General features: G+C 48.4%; 1 protein-coding gene across 1 annotated transcript in view; it reads left to right on the forward strand.

Moving 5' to 3' along the window:
* Positions 1–305: 305 nt before the first annotated feature.
* Positions 306–16,838, forward strand: part of LOC119092490 (lipase 3) — a 31,531-nt gene continuing 14,998 nt past the window's right edge. Inside the window, exons 1-6 of the mRNA XM_037215451.1 lie at positions 306–362; positions 1,930–2,110; positions 2,406–2,520; positions 10,458–10,561; positions 11,199–11,338; positions 12,764–12,922. Coding sequence (XP_037071346.1) covers positions 306–362; positions 1,930–2,110; positions 2,406–2,520; positions 10,458–10,561; positions 11,199–11,338; positions 12,764–12,922 — 756 coding nt within the window. The remainder of the gene's footprint in view (positions 363–1,929; positions 2,111–2,405; positions 2,521–10,457; positions 10,562–11,198; positions 11,339–12,763; positions 12,923–16,838) is intronic.

Below are 16,838 nucleotides of genomic sequence, written 5' to 3' on the forward strand. Positions count from 1 at the left end.
ATTATATATACATTATATATATATATATATATATATATATATATATTATATATACACACATTATACATACATGCATATATTATATATACATTACACCAGACTGTAAAAGACGAACAGGTTTTGTCATATTATCTGACAACGCCTCTGTTTAAGCCACCATATAACTCTTAAATGATGGATTCCGCCCAGCAAATACATCATTTTCATCACGATTCAGAATTTTAATAAGGATTTAGGATTTTAATGCAGCCTTGCCACACGCGTTATGTAAACGCCGCGAATGCTTGCTAGGTCATGGCGCGGCAATGGGCCTGCGCCGCCCAATGCTGGCCACCACGTGCGGCTGCTCCCACAGCCGGCCTGTGCGCCAGGTGGCCCACTCCTGAGGGTACTGGCGACACTCGCCACCCCTGCAGCCAGTGACAGACGTCCGGTAGGCAGCACTGAAGGGTTATCAGTGTGGGACTGCCCATCCTGCCACCTGACGTTGCCAGACGTCCGCCGCGCTGTTCCGCTGCGTGGGAGCGGCCAGCCCGTGCTGGCGCGAGCTTTCCAATTTCGCAGCACGGCATGACCAACCAGACACCGCCTGGGCGTTATGCCAGCCACGGCCGCCTGGAGATGGGGATAACAGCACCCGCAGGATCTCAATATCTTATCGTTGAATCGAAAAATTTAGACAACAATCGACAGCAAACAACAATCTTGATCAGTCACCCAGAAATCATCAAACTGGCTTTTATCTCATGACGGGTTATGTCAGATGGCGCCAAATACCTTACAAACGTGCGGAATTTTTTTAAAGGATTTCGTGGCTCCCCATCGTACGCGATATCAGTCGTAGAGTTCTGCAACCGGCGACAAACAAAAGAGCGCGCTTCATGCAAAATGGGATCAAGGCCAGGGTTGTATCAGGCCAATGGCAAACCACTTAATCTGATGTAGTTGTGCTCCTCCGGCGCGTGCACATAACACATACGCAGAAATCATTGGGAAGAAAATGTGCTGTAATGCCATCTGTCGCAAACAATCATTTTCCCAAACTTAAAAGTCATTACCTCCAGTTTCTGATCCATCACGTCTCAGGTGCTGGTGGGTCTACCTGGCATCGTTCGGGGTCTGCTTCCAAAAGGGGAAGGAGAGTTCACCTCTCCCCCTCTTGGTCGCGAGTTGAAGCTCGTGGGCGATGGCTCGGCTGGTCTGCTCTTGTGCTTTGAATGAGGTTTGCATGGCTTACTCTGGTGACTGAGCGCTATGAAGGCAGCGAGATCGGCAAGCAAAGCGCGCCATGTGGGAAATGCAACCTGTCCTTCAAAGCAGCCTCTTAATGAGTGCTCTTCCCGTTTACCTGGTTTCCGGTGTTTTAGCCATACAGAACCGCGGGAGGGTCTTGTGATCTTGATAAGAGTCGGTGCCACTTATCTTTGCCACTTCGCATCTTTGGCACCATGACCCGAGCGTCCATGCAATTTATCTGGATGCCTCAAATGACACGCATTTTTGCACTCGATGAGAAACTAGGTGGATGAATTGGACATGTGCTGACGGCTGACCAGAACCGGTGGCATAAAATCAGCTGATTAAATGGTCCGCATTTCCATTTATTTTCGGGTACTGGCCGCCACGGTATTTGTTTAATGTCGCGAGTAATATGTTGGGACATGCAACTGCTGTGACCACTGGCGTCGCAGTCAGTCACGTTCACTGTTACGGATGACACCGGGACACGCCAGGTCGAAAGGTTCGAACCTGTCACCCTGCGGTCACGTGTCAAGTGTCCAACTGGAGCACTGGCTGGAGCCTTCCCGCTCGGGAATTTACCCGGCGAAACACGAAAGGAGCGAATCGCAAAATACGTAAGTGACCTGACCCAACTTTGTCGTTCCTCCCCCTCCCCCTTCCACCACCAGCTGGAGCTGATTCGCGGAGAACGGCTACCCAGCCGAAGAGCACGACATCACTACCGGCGACGGCTACATCATCACCATCCACCGAATCCCGTACGGCCGGGCGGGGCCGGGCGCCGGGCCGCGGCCTGTCGCCCACCTTCAGCACGGCCTGCTGTCGGCCAGCTCCGACTGGATCATGCAGCCGCCCGACAGGGCACTAGGTACAGTCACGGAGAGCGGCAGCCAAAGGCCGAAGCTTTGGAGCACGTTCTAAATATGTGCCGTTATGTGCCGTCTAGATATGTGCCGTAAATGTCTCATCAGTGTGCCGTTTGAAGCTGTGTCCGCTTGGCTATGCGCACTGCGTTCCTGCCACTGCTGGAACAATTCGCCAGAAATGCTGGAACCAAAAGCGGGCACTGATGAGATTTCTTGCGCGTCCCCGGAGCCCCGCTCGGCGGCCCTCGCCAGCCCTCGCCGTGGCGATGGCGGTGTCACCCGTGCCTCCTCCCGCAGCCTACATGCTGGCGGACCGCGGCTACGACGTGTGGCTGGGTAACGCGCGGGGCAACACCTACTCCCGGCAGCACGTCAACATGACCGCCGACGAGCCGGACTTCTGGAAGTTCACGTGAGCAAGCTCGGATACCGCACGCCACGTGCCTGCTTGAGAGCAGTCTGGTGTGGCGCAGATGTCGTGACGAGCGTTTCTCAATGAACCCGATGACTAGACATAGTGCGATGTAAAGCACAGGAACGGAACTCCCTGATGGAGAAATTCTAAAAATGCTTACCAAACCATGCAGTCTTAAATGGAAGCTGCTTTGGAAATCTCCCGGAAAGAGTTTTTTCAGTGTTAAACCTTGCGCATTTCGATGAAAGTTATGCGATCGTCGCCAGGCGTGGATACATGGGGGGAGGGGAGGGGCGAGAGGCTCTAGCCCTGTCCTCCCCCCTCCCCCCCCCCCAGGTGGCTAAAGTCGGGCAACAAATGTCGTTTGATTATATTTATGGGCATTGGAGAGATGCCAAACAGCTGTTGCAGAGGAAATGCTGTTTTCAAGAACTCCTTAGCTAAAAGGAGGCAAAATACGAGTTTGTAAAAATCAGGAGACGTTTTTAGACTCCAGCACTTTCAAAGTTGGGGGGTTGCTCCCCCCCCAGGCCGCGTTCTCGATCCGCCCTTGGTCGCGGCCACACCTGTTACGCTGCGTTCTTCTCCCCCCCCCCCCCCCTCCCCTTTCTCGCCCCGACAGCTCGGTGGTTACACGCACGAGAGTTCTCGAGGGCAGAGGACGGGGAGGGGGAGGGGTGAGGGGAGGGGAGGGAGTATGCCGCATGCCACGCTGTTTTGCCAGGCTCCACACGCGAGCTGGCGTGCAGTGATGACCAACACTGTCAGTGGAATGCGGGGACTGAAGGCAAACACGGAGAATGACAGGGGGAGGGGAGCAGCCAGCAGCTCTCGGTAGCGGCGGTACAGGCAAAAACTGAAGGAGCATTTCTTGTCGCAGCATGCAATAATGCAGGAGACGGCCCCGGGACTGGGGAGCAAATGCAGGGTGAAGTGATTGTCTCACAGTAAATGATACGCGGTGCCAAGTAGAACGTTCTTGGAGGCAGCGGCGTAGAGCTTTGGTCTTGATTCAAATCTACCCGTGCCGTTATTTTCAAATTTGTGTTCGAATTCACAGCATTTTACATAGCTTTCCACTGTTAGCATAAGTACTTTTCTGCGTTGTGGCGAAATGATGTGTCTCGGCTCAAAGCGGCAATATCGTACGAGTAGCATGAGAGTCATCAAACAGAGGTATCCGTTTGAATCAGCCGCCCTTTGCCATGCTCCGGGAAGCGCCGTGACCCACTGTATGCTGTTGTGCGACCCACGTGACATTATGCCGCACTGTAAAATTAAAAACAGACATCGCGATTACAGGTCAGATTAATTTGGTTTCTTTGAATATTGATGCCGTGGTGACGTTAGGTGAGATCAAAGGTAATGAAAAACAAGCCGTTAAGCCCCTTTTTGTTTGCGAGTGCTCACCGCTTCTAACCCATGTGCACGGCCAGCTGTCCCTAAACGCTCGTCATATATGAAGCGAGGTGACCGATTATACGAATGTTTGCTCTGATAACAGCGCCGTGGGGAGGCAAGATCTAAGATAACCACGAAAAAGCACGAAAAACATTACTTTAAACCATTACGCATTAGGGTCAAAAGTAATGTTAGTGTGTGTTTTGTTTTGCTTTTGACAACTCCATTCCTTTTGCTCCGACTACCGACTGCCACGAAGCGTTCAACGCTCGATGTGCCACAACTATAACTACAGCGACGAAGAGACCACGAGGAGACCTGTTCCTGAAGCTGGGCCAGAAGGCTTAGAACGTTCAGTTGTCGGTGAATGACACTGTTCGCCTCATCTTCATGACCTTTGACCTGGCTGAAAGCCGTGACATTCTCCAGCAGCAAAGTTTTCATTCATGGCACATCACATACAATTTCGCGGCTGTGAGGGATGACCCACTGGACTGCCGGCAAATGCAAATTTTTAATTCTTTAGATTTTATGGCTTGTCCTGGCCCTAGGTTACAATGTTTCACAGCTGACAGCTAATAAACTTGTTATTTGGGCACATAGTACGATGAAACTCTCGCTCTGCCGGCTATGTTCACGACGTTGGATACATGAAGTTGTGTGCAAATTGAAATATCATGCGGGCTCCATGTAATGAAATTGGAGTTAACACAAGGCCATCGTATTCATCATGTACGGCGGTTAGACTTAACCGTACCCTAGGTAACATATTCAAAACGGAAAAGGATCGACTATGGCGCATCGAAAGTCGGAAGTTTTGTGACTGCTGGTCCCGTCGTTCCGGATCATGACTTTATTTTCATCACCCTCGGACATTTTCCTTGTTTGTTTTCATCGCCTTTCGCTTACCTGGAAGCAGTAAGATACATTCCCTGAAACGTTGGGCACAGAGGACATATCCTTTTTCATTCGTTTTCTCATGCCGTAGTAATAGGTATGGTGTAAGTTCACTAGCATTGGTCCTGGTGACTGAAGACAGGGGTGGTGCCATCAATTTGGGATAGGGGGACTAGATAAAACAACACTCGCTACGATATTTGTGTAAAAATGGATGAGAAGCCACGCGTTTCGTAAGTGACGTTCTACAAAGGATCATTACTATGCAAATACATCCTGTGCCTTGTGCTGTACCATGGATTTGAAGGTCTTACTACAGTTTCGAGCTTTCTTTCCAGCACAGTGGATATAACCATCTAGACCATTCGGACACACAGTGTATGTCCCGGTCATCTGCCACCTCCTGTTGCCATGATAGAGGCTCCTTACATTTCAAGGGGATTTAAAATAAAGCTCCCCTTGGCAAACGACAAAGAGGTGGCTGTCTCCAGTGCCCCTGGTAGCGCTGCCCCTGGGTGACTTCCTAGGGTTGGTATCCGCAGATTCTGCATAGCCAGGGATCAAAATCATAACACTTGAAAACAGGGAAGAAATAAATGAAATAGGACATCTTGGAGATGGAAAAGGAAGCCTAGTTAAAAGAAATATTACGAAGCAAAGAAATTGCAACGAAAGTTATTGCCGCCATGTAAGTATGTACGTACTTCCAACCATTACCCAACTGGGGAGCGACCTTTATTATCCCCTAAAGCTTTTGAGCATAGTGGAAACAGAAACGGAGCGTCAAAATTTTCAGTACGTTTTCCCTAATCATTTGGCACACTTGCATTACTTCAAAACCTCACTGCAGGTCAAGTCATTGCCCTAGGTCGGGCCAAGTGGGATAATACGCAGAAAAACCCTTTGTAGTTTTGGGAAAGACTGGTGCCAAAACAAAACTTTGCAAGCTTTTTTATTTGTTACGCAATTATTCGCACAATTTTCACGGAATGACATATTCTGAGAGACTGTCAGGAGTTTGAAAGGAATTTCCGGGCATTGAAAGACAAAGAACATCTTACGAATGTGTATGACAAGCAATGATACAGAAGACACGGCTCAACAACTCTGAGACAAAACGCTTAAGTCTGCTCTTGCTTATTCAGCCAGTGTTTACTTATCCAGCCGTTTTTGTTCCACTCTGTACAACAACGAAAAAACAGAACATATTTTCAGACAAACAAATATTGAACCGTTTAACGGCCATTCGTTAACTGTATCCTGAAAACATGCCTCTGCAAAATCATCAGCTAGTTTAACTGACTGTCTTCCTGATGGGTGGCTGCTGGCTTGCGACCAAAGCAATTCATTGCAATGAACCAATCACAAAACGCTTGTCCACAAATCTTGCGCTAAATGTGGCAAATATTTTTACATATGTTTGAATAAACAGTTTGCCAGTTCAGGTCGTTTGCGGACGCTTCACTAGTTCAAACACACCACTTGAATATGTACCAGCAAAGGTTGAAGTATTGCGGCATATCGATCAATGTCGTAACGATCGGCTGGCTGTTTAGCCACGGGATTGTTTTAAAGAGCGCCTCCTGTTTTCGAATGCCACCTGGGAATCAACGTTATGGCAGGAAAAAAAATACCAGGAATCATTCAACAATACCGCTGGACCTGAGCGGCGAGATGAACGCATCATTCCCCGCGATTACCTGCCACACAAATCCAGACCTGTTCGCGTTTATGTCTGAAACCAGTCCTCATGTTCATCGATATGAAATGCAAATTCCTCAACCCGAGCCGGTGTCCAGTTTTAGCGCGGCATCTCCGCAGACCAAATGCCACTAACACGAGACTTGAGAGCGATACGGGGAAAGGTAGTTTGGCGCCAGTTTGAACAAAAATGTGATTTGGGACATTACGCCAGTCAGGCTCACCAGATATCAAACGAGGTTAGATCCCGTACCTGATGCGAATTTTCGTTTAGCCCTACAGCATCTTTAAAGTCCTCAAAATGCTTCGCTTAGATGGCTGGACGGGATCCCATTTTCTGATAATCGCACAAAAAAAGATTGAATGTCAGAGAAAAGAATGCGTCATTCGAGTCGAGTTCAGCACATTCAGCTTTAATTTGGCCAATATATAAGTTATCGCAGGTCATGATATTCTGACCAGGGTCGAATTGAGACAACACAATAAACGAGTTTTTTGGGAATATTAGGATTATTATAAGCATGACGTATGCGTGTAAAACACCACAGAACACTTCTAAACATGTCCCCAAAATCTGTTCTTGTCTAAACAAGATATGTTGATTTCATTCTTTTAGCTTCATCTCAAATATGATTCTTCACCTCGATCAGCAAGTGATTTAACCCAGTGGGACTTGCACGCCAGGTGCACAATAGATAAAGGCGACGGTTTCAAGAAGTTCGTGCGCCGCAGTTACCATTTTTCGCCAGTCTTGAAAAGCCCTGAGGAAGACAAATATCCTGGTCTGTTCTGGCCGTGTCAGGGTTGGACTCTATCGACATTTTAAGTAAAAGTTTTCTCACCCAAAGCTGCTCAAACTGTTTATGTGACGAAATGTCCATCTTGCTAATGATGATCTGATAATATACCTGTCCGATTCGTTATTACGACCTGTGACTGGAACTGTAAGCTTCATAAAACTAATCGCCGTAGAATCTTCGATTTCGGCGTGCATTGGTCAATACATGTTATCATGGAACTGCCATGCAAAGTACCTACATATCCAACAACGCTCCCAGGTGTCAAATGAACAGAAGAAACGAAGCACAAATTGCAAGGTCGTGTCTTACTGCATCCCAATGATATCGCACCAGGTGAAGCACGAGGGTTTCCACCTTCGTGGAAACTTGGATTATGTGCTTGATTCGGGATCTTACGTCAAAGGGCGTTAAACACGTGACTGAACTTTTGAACGCTTTTGAACCAGATCGTACAAGAACAACATTTGCTCTCTGAAGCACAGTGCAAGGCATACACAACTGCGCATCATCGGTGTTCACCTTTAAAAAAATGATATGTATAGATTTTCAGGCACTTGGTGATGCAGTTACCTGCTTGCGGCTTAGACATAGACACTCGACTGAAGAAATGAAAAAACTCAGACAATCCTGTGCGTGCTGCTCTCTAGCCATTTGGATAGGTATCAGCAGCACTGTATACCTAGCGATTCGATGCTATGCTCTGTTTATCGTAAGAAAGAACGGAATTAAAGCCGGTCAATCAATTCGTCACGAGCATCACGCTGAAATTTTTTCAAACTCAACAAAATGGGTCGGAAGGCCTGCAGGACAGCACTGCGGATCTCTCGAAGCAATAGCAGTTTTGGATGTTTGCATTGCTTGCAGCAACTTCATGTTCATATGGTTGGTCGATATATATATATATATATATATATATATATATATATATATATATATATATACGTGCATATTTTTGGCACTGGTGTTATTTTCGTTGGCAATTATTTTTACGTTCTAAATTCATTGCCTACCTTTGAAGCAAGTTATGCTATACTTTCATTCGGTAAATGCTCCAAACTGGTGCTGTTTCATGAATAACATGGGAAAATCCCAAACACAAAACATTGATTCGCTCAGTTTTATTGAAGGTATTTAACAAAACGCTGAACATTCGGCTGCAGATATACGTACGATACATCCGGCTCAAACACCCCACACATAACTACATGCCACATCCACGTAAACGCTACGAAGTCAGTTGAAAAGAACGAAACGGAAACACTTCTCATGATCGATCTGTCATACTGTTCTCATTCATCGTTGTCACTGCCGGAGCCGGTGCCGGAGTCGCTGCTATCATCGGTTGTTACGACAACCGGTGGGAGATCTTCTAGCAGCCCGTCATTCGTCCAGTACTGCTGCTCCAGCCTTTTGACGTGCTCACAGCACTTATTCCAGTCCTCTGGAGAGACAGCTGCGACACCTGCCTCCACCAGCCGTTCCACCTCCTCTTTCCGCCCCGTCAAGTTCCCCCGTATTATCACGCGCTTCATCTGTGCCCACACTAACTCTATCAGGTTCAAGTCGCAGTGATACGGCGGCAGGCGAACGATCCGACGACCATGTTCTCTAGCAAGGTTGTCCAGAAAATATTCCTTATTCCGGTTCTGGGACTTGACTAGCTTCAGCAGCTTCACCTTCCGCATGTCTTCGTCGATGGTCACACCCGCCTGCTGCAACCACTCCTGGACTTCCGCTTTACGCCAGCTAGAAGTTGGCAGTTTTTGGCACAAACGGGAATGATATGAGACATTATCTATGATGATCACAGAGTGCTCTGGCACGTTCGGAAGCAGGCACTCGGTGAACCACTTCTCGTGGCAGTCGGCGTTCATCGACGTATGGTAGCCGGCGTTCTTGCCGTCGGTCCTGAGGTGGAAAAGTGCGCCCGGTATAAATCCTTCTGAAGAGCCGACATGGACAATGGTAAAGCGTTTTTCCTTTTCCAATGGCGTTCTTCCGTCCGTTGATTTTACTACCGTCCTGCCACGCTAAGTCCTCCATATCGTACTGATTGTACCATGTCTCGTCGGTATAAATGATTTTGCTGTCGGGAACTTCTTTATGCAGCCTCTTCATCTCCCGCAAGAACTGGCATCTCGTTGCTGCAATATGAGGTTTCTCGATCAGGATCTTGCGCTTGTCGATCCTTCGGTACTTAAATCCGTTCGCGAGTAGGTGTTTTCTTGCGGTGGATCTAGACATGGTGACGCCGAGCTGTTCGTGAAGAGCATCCGTGATGGTGTCCAGAGTAACATGTTTTCCGTCGATGTACATTTGGTGTACCATTCTCCTCATCGCGCAAACATCGAACGGATCTAGATCCACCCTTGGTCTTGCTGCAGCTGGTCGGGATCGGCTTGGCGACTTCAGTCTGGCACCATTCTGGGCTTCACGTTGTATGCGGTAGACTGTAGTCTTCCCAACGCCCGTTACAGCTGCTGTTCTTAATAATGGACTCTCCCGGACGGCGTCGTCGTCTCCCGCCTTCAACTTCATGTCCCGGTCTTGGACAAAATGTTGATGCACATTATAAACAATTTCCCTACTTTGTGCCCCAAGAGTCCTTCCAGACGCTAGATTATATTTTTCATTCATTGGTAAGTAGGTACTAAAACATATACAAGATATAAAAAGACAATGCAATATGCAAGCAAAGCAATATAAAACTTTTCACTGCGTAAAATATTACCGCAACACCAAAGTGATGCCGGTCATGATGTTGGTAATTTTTGGGCTACAGCACACTCGAGTAATGACCCACGCGCAAAAAACGTGCAAAATCGTTGGCAGCACTTTAATTCCGTTCTTTCTTACGATAAACAGAGCGTAGTAAATGTAATGGAACTTTATTATGGTGGAAAATTGGTCCCCATGAGTGAAAATGCTTACAAAAAATGCATTTTTTTCCTGTCAGAAGGTTGCTGAGATAGGGGGATTGTTCCCTGCTATCCGGAGATAGAGGGGGACGCGTCCCCCCCATTCCATTCCAGATTCGTCACTGTGGTTCGAAACGCATTCCGGGTAACACGCAGTTTGCCTTCGCTGGTCCATAGTCAGTAGTTTACTGTTTAACGTCAATTCCCGCTCTTCCAGGTGGGACCAGATGGGTATGTATGACGTACCGGCCATGATCGACTTCATTCTGGAAACGACGGGTCAGAAAGATCTGTATTACGTTGGACATTCCATGGGTAAGTATAAGTCTACCCCAACTGCATCGGACCCATCGTAGATTTACATTCAGCATCTATAATGCTTCCCAAAACACGCTGCGTTCGGCGGATGATAAAGCCATCCGGACAATAGAGCCCACGCTGAATTATTCCGATATCAGTGCATTATTGACACATTCCCGTGAGATTTCCCACCAGCTCTTCTGTTTCGATCACGCTAAACTTGAGTTGAAGTGTTCCCCGTGCAGGCGTGCCAGTGTATTAGCCTTACATAGCACCCGACATCACATCAACGATCGTTCACCCCAATCGGTGACATTTTGTAGCATTTTAACGTGCTCACGCACCAATCGTTGCTTCTTTTGCTGCTTCTTTAAGCCCACCAGTTTGTCAACTGCCGGGCATCTCATTGGCCACCGACTGACCTGCGCTGTTCTCCGAGCATCTCCTTGGTCGCCAACTGACCGGTGCCGTTCTCTGAGCATCTCATTGGCTAACGACTGACCTGTGCCGTTCTCTGAGCATCTCATTGGTCGCCGACTAACCTGCGCTGTTCTCCGAGCATCTCCTTGGTCGCCGACCAGCCTGAACTGTTCTCTGAGTATGTCATTGGCCGCTGGTTGACCTGCGCCATTTTCGACCGTCTGGCCACAGGCCACCACCATGTTCTGGGTGATGATGTATAACCACCCCGAGTACAACGACAAGGTGCGGCTGATGCAGGGCGTGGGGCCCGTGGCCCGGCTCGACCACACCTCGTCCGTCATCCGGTACTTCGCGCCGTTCGCCAACCAGATAGAGGTGAGTCGCGCGCCGCGACCAGGTAGTGGTGGCCGTGGTGGCACGGCGGGGGAGCGGGAAAATGGGTCTGGTTACGCTGGAGGCGGATTTTGCATAGAGGCTGTCCGCACGCACACGCACAAGCACACGCACACGCACACGCACACATACAGAAACACAGACACACACAGACACACACATCGACACACACAACACACACACACCACACACACACACACACACACACACACACACACACACACACACACACACACACACCACATATATATATATATATATATATATATATATATATATATATATATACATATGTATGTAACATATATATTACCTTATGCACAGAGAGGAGAGATGTTTTTAATACAACGCAACCTAAAGAAACAAGGGGAGGAAGCCGGGCGGCGTAAAGAACGTAGTTGCCAATTATCATATTAGTTTTTCTTAAATGTTTTAAAACCTAGGGCCGGATACCGTTGGTTTCCTCTCATGACAAGCAGCACGCACGTTTTTGATTCGTACCTCTAGTTTAATTAGGACAAACAGACGTGGCCGTTGGGCGAACGTACGCTTCTCTCACTCAGCGGAACGGTGCTATACCAGGGAGGTAGGGGATGGAAATTGGAAAAAATCTGCAACGTAATTTATGGGTGGCTCCATATAAAATATGAAATATCTTAGCCGATAAGGCAGGGGAAGGTCGGTGACGGCGGCATGGTCCGTAGATGTGGTTGGTTACCCTCAAGACGACTTGATTGTCCAGCGAAGTGCTGTGTTTCCGAAAAGTCAGCTTTCTTTACATTGTCTCTATCTTTGCGTATCGCACAGGCACTCGAGCTGCTGGAATGAACTGACAATGCTAAAACCCCAGTCCAGAATCTGTTGATCCGATAGTTATTGCTCTGTAGGTGTACAACGGTTGCCATGCCTCTTGAATTGTATAAATTGCGCCTTCCAGTCAGAGTTTTCATCACTGCGTGTCTTTGTAGGGTTTGCGTCATCTTGTGATTTAAAGCGGAGTGCCGGTTTTCCAGAATTATCCGGCCTCTGAGCCGAAGAACCAATGTTGTCGTACCCAGCGCACCCGCCCGGGGCACCGTCTTCAGATGGATTGCTTTTACGGGATTCGAAGAGATTACATGCGAACATAATTTGATTGACTAAAGCTGTTCTCAAACCCATCGGACCCGAACATCCACCTGTCGGCGAAATGTGCGCGAGGCGCTGCAGCGCCACGAACTGCGCCACAAAAGCAGCCATGTGTTCTGACGCATTGCACTGTTTTAAAGACTGACGCGGCTAAGCGAGAGATCAACATTACGCGTCCGTGGGCGCCCTTGACCGTCTGTGACAGCCTGCCGCCGCCGCCCGTGTCCACCCGCGAGCCCGGCGACCCCGCTCTGGTAAACTGTCGCGTGCCGCCGGCAGAAACTGGCCGAATGGATCGGCTATGACGAGTTTATGCCGAGCGACGCGCTGATGACGCTGTTCGCCGAGCTCGTCTGCGAGCCGACCGAATCCACGCAGTTCATCTGCGACGACATCCTCTTCCTGCTCTGCGGCTACGACCCCTCGCAGCTGAACGAAGTGAGTACCGGGCGGAGGTCGCCTGATGTCAAGCTTTGGCACTTTGACCGAGCGTGTCGGTCCCGGGTTTGTGGGATCCGTAACGGTCCATGTGTGACTGTAATGTCACGTCGTTCTCAGTGAAATTTCCACGTTTTTAAAGAGTTCAAGGTAAACGCGGTGTAACGCGGTGTAACCTGAAGACACCGACACGGTCTGTAGCTGTGCCAATAGTCACCCATTGCTTCCGTTTGTGTTCACCTTCGTTCTTAGCTTTAGTCATGACTTCTCCCTAGTGCTTTCGCTTATAGCAAAGTCTGCCCGGGATTATTTTTTTACGGAACGCCAAGCATGTCATAGTGTAAACTTTCATGGAGCGCGAACGGCTGCAGAGGGTGTATTAGCGCTCAGGGGGTCATGGTGCAACCGGGGTTCGAACCCGAACCTCCCGCGTGGAAGTCGAAGGCGCTAACCACTCGGGAATTACGTTCCGCGGGATTCGCTTGCCGTTCGTCTGTGTCCATTATCGACGAAAAAGCCAACTGGCGTTGACTCCTGGGCGTGATTGGGTTATTATTTCGTCACAAGTCAACCAAGCAAACGAGTTACAGAGATACTTTATTTATACTTACGCCTTATTCATATTTGACGTCTTCATCACGCGTTCCCTGGATGGGAAGTTGGTCAAGACAAGTCGTGATGGTATGCGTATCACGTTAAGGCAGGGTCCATACTTGTGCTTGACTCTGTGTGACGCGTGAGTCCTCTCTACATCTAACACGACTGAATGCAAAATATAGAATCAACTCCTCTGATAATGCCAGAGGGCAAAGATATGGAGTCCATACCCAGCCAAGTGTGCGTGATATGCTTTAGTATCTCAGTGTACGAATCGGGCATTAACGGGGCACGGGCGCTCACATGCGCTTGGAGCGTTGCTCGACAACTAACAACTCTGGAGAGACCAGGTTGTTGACCGGAGACCATCAATCAGCCAACGCAAACTCAGGCGTGATGAAAACATATGTTTATAGCCAGTCAGCACTGATATGTTTTTGACACAACACATCATGTGTCCCTGCGCTATTACCACTGTCTATACTTAGCTAAGCATTAGCTCAAGGCCACTGTGCCTTGAAGAATCCTGTTACCATGCCTGCGTCTTGCGTATATGCGAAGTCACGATGCAGGCTCCTTCCACCGAACTTTGTTCCCACATCGGGAAACAGCTTCCAGAAGCTGATATCAGAATCCACGCAGAGGTGCACGCTCTAACCCGAAGTCAAAGGTGCACGCTCTAACCCGGAGTCAAAGGTCATGCTCTAACCCGGAGTCGGAGCGCTTGGTCTTGCTGCGCTGTAGGCCAGAATCGAGATCAATGGCTCTGAAGCAGAGCGGAGTATCTTACCTGCGGCTGTTGGGATAAGCTCAACGCCGTCCATTGGCCCTGGCTTTCGAGCCCCAGAAGCGGCGAGCCATTTGGCCCGATCACACAAACGGCGCCCCAGCAGGCAGGTGATGGAGGAGGGAGCGCCTGCTCTGTCCGTGGCCCGGTTCTGCGCTGTGGTGTGACACTAAACGATCTTGCTGCGGCTCTATCGGACAGACAAGCCAGAGGCAAAATAGTTCATTAGACGGGATTAAAACTATCGTGTTGAGTTCCGGGCACGGGAGCGGGCTCTGTTTAGCAGGGCGGTCTGAGAACAGTATTGCCCCTGCACGCTATTCGGATAACTTAATACACGAGCATGCAGTGCAAATCTGTCAGAGATCTCTCAGGCAACCGGTCAGGTCGGACAAACGAGCAGATGCCGTCACTGATTCATGAAGCGATGGATTGACGGCAGCGCTGATTGAGAAGGGTACAAAACGTCCCAAGCTCCGCGACCTGAACCTGACGCGGACACACGCGCTTGGCTGAGTGAAGCTGGCGGCGGAGGGATAGCGCTGTGTCGCAGCTGAGGACTCGCAAACCACACACACCGACGTACTATACAGACACAGACACAGACAAAGAGACCCCGGCCTACGCGGCCCGTCACGCTTCATCAGTGATGTGGACAGCAGTGTAATGACATCCGTATTGATGGCGAGACCCAATATTTACCCGAAGATGGCGATGGGATATGACCAGGGCTTGGCGATAGCCGGGTGTTGACAAGTGCCGGACGGATTAAGCCAATATTGACCTGACCACGGGAAGGGAAGGGATGAGATAGCACGCACTGACCTGCTACTCACTGCTCTGAAAACGACATAATACGTGAACTAACATGACAGATTACCTCCCAACTGAGCCAGAGTTCAATTACCCTCGCCGAATGGGGGGGGGGGGGGGGATTGATAAGTTGAGTGCTCCATCCGGTCTTTCGGCGGTTACTAAAAGGTAATGGAGATTGCCTCCACGTAATGCGTACGCCCATTGCCGAGTTCTTTTGATACCTTCTGTCATATTTGGTCCATGGTTAGACCTACACCATGTCAAAAAAAGCCAACTTCCTAAAAATGATATTCATCAGCGCAGTTTTATCAACTTGGCTATGCTTTGACTCATTAGAAAAATAATATATGATGAAACATACAGTTTTTGTTTTGGCGTTTTCGAGAGGCCTAAGATTAATTACAAATCTGAGGTCAGGTGAATCATGACCAATAAGTTAAGATCAAGCCTCCATTTGAGCCGACACTCACCAAGTTTTGGTGTTTGAATATTAGCAACAGTATGGTCCTTTACTATGCTGCACCATATGGCGACAACACTCATAGCGTTGGCTTAGGTCGTGACTCCCAATTTAGGTAGGTACATGCTATTTTTTGAAATAATGAACTGTTTGCCCTTAGGTTACCTTAACCATTCGTGGAGATACCTCCAGAAGCTAAGGTTAGATTACACGAGAGCAAAATATCATGTGATACCCCAGTTTTAAATTGTTAGGTAGAAAAGTATGTAATATGCATTCAGTATACAGATTTTGAATTTTGTTCACAAAACACGAGATAAATAGTTTCATTTAAGGTGTGGACCTCCAGGCCTCTGAAGGCTATCCGAGTGATGCCGCCTCTTGCAACCTGAGCTGTGCGCATAGGAGCCTTTGCGGACTTAAATGAGCCACTGCCATACTTAGAAACGGTGCCTAAACCAAATCGTGAAAGTGAATTCCCTTTCAAATTAACATTTATGGCCATGTGCACGCGATCACAAGCCTGGTGTCGACCTGTCCTGACCGCCGAAGGCCCAGAATATCCTCCCCAGCTGGCGGAAGGTGACGCGGGAAGCCACGCCGGCGCGTGACTCTACATGACCTCACATGACATATAATGGTCTTCACTGACCCGGCACATCCCGGAAAGTCAACATTTTAGTAGTTTCGTAGACTCTGCTAGAATCTGCATTTTCTCGTGCCGGTAGTTTCGCATTTTTGATCCAGATTGACCCAGTTTACTTGAGTGTCAACTGAAAATAGTGTTTGGGTGTCTTTGGTGTTTTTGGGTGCTTCACCTTGCCATTTGAACAAATATTTAGCTTTCAAGTATTACGATAAGAGTGTGCATTATTTATGGTATTAACATGTTTATCAGAAAATTTAGTCACCGGAGATCGATTAGCTATCATTCAATGTGAAAGTGTATCATTTTGGATGGGTCAAATGACCTGACATGACCTGTACTTAAGCGCATGAATGTGGCCCCCCATGGTCTTAAAGTATCAAATTGTCACCTCAGTTCAATCTATTTGCGGTAAAATAGCATACATATGTATGCAAGCATCGGCTGATTTGGATTTTTCTTCACCTAAAATGACGTAAAGATTCCTTAACGTCCAACACTTTGTGACTTGGTGAAATCTGTCGTAGATATTTATATACATCCCGTGCTATGCCGGGGTATAGTTGCCCATTCAGTGTAGGGCCTCTCATCCTCCTAAGATTTGGCTCTA

This window comes from Pollicipes pollicipes, unplaced genomic scaffold, assembly GCF_011947565.3.
Source record: "Pollicipes pollicipes isolate AB1234 unplaced genomic scaffold, Ppol_2.1 Scaffold_3447;HRSCAF=4054_pilon_pilon_pilon, whole genome shotgun sequence".
Taxonomy (NCBI): Eukaryota; Metazoa; Arthropoda; class Thecostraca; order Pollicipedomorpha; family Pollicipedidae; genus Pollicipes; species Pollicipes pollicipes.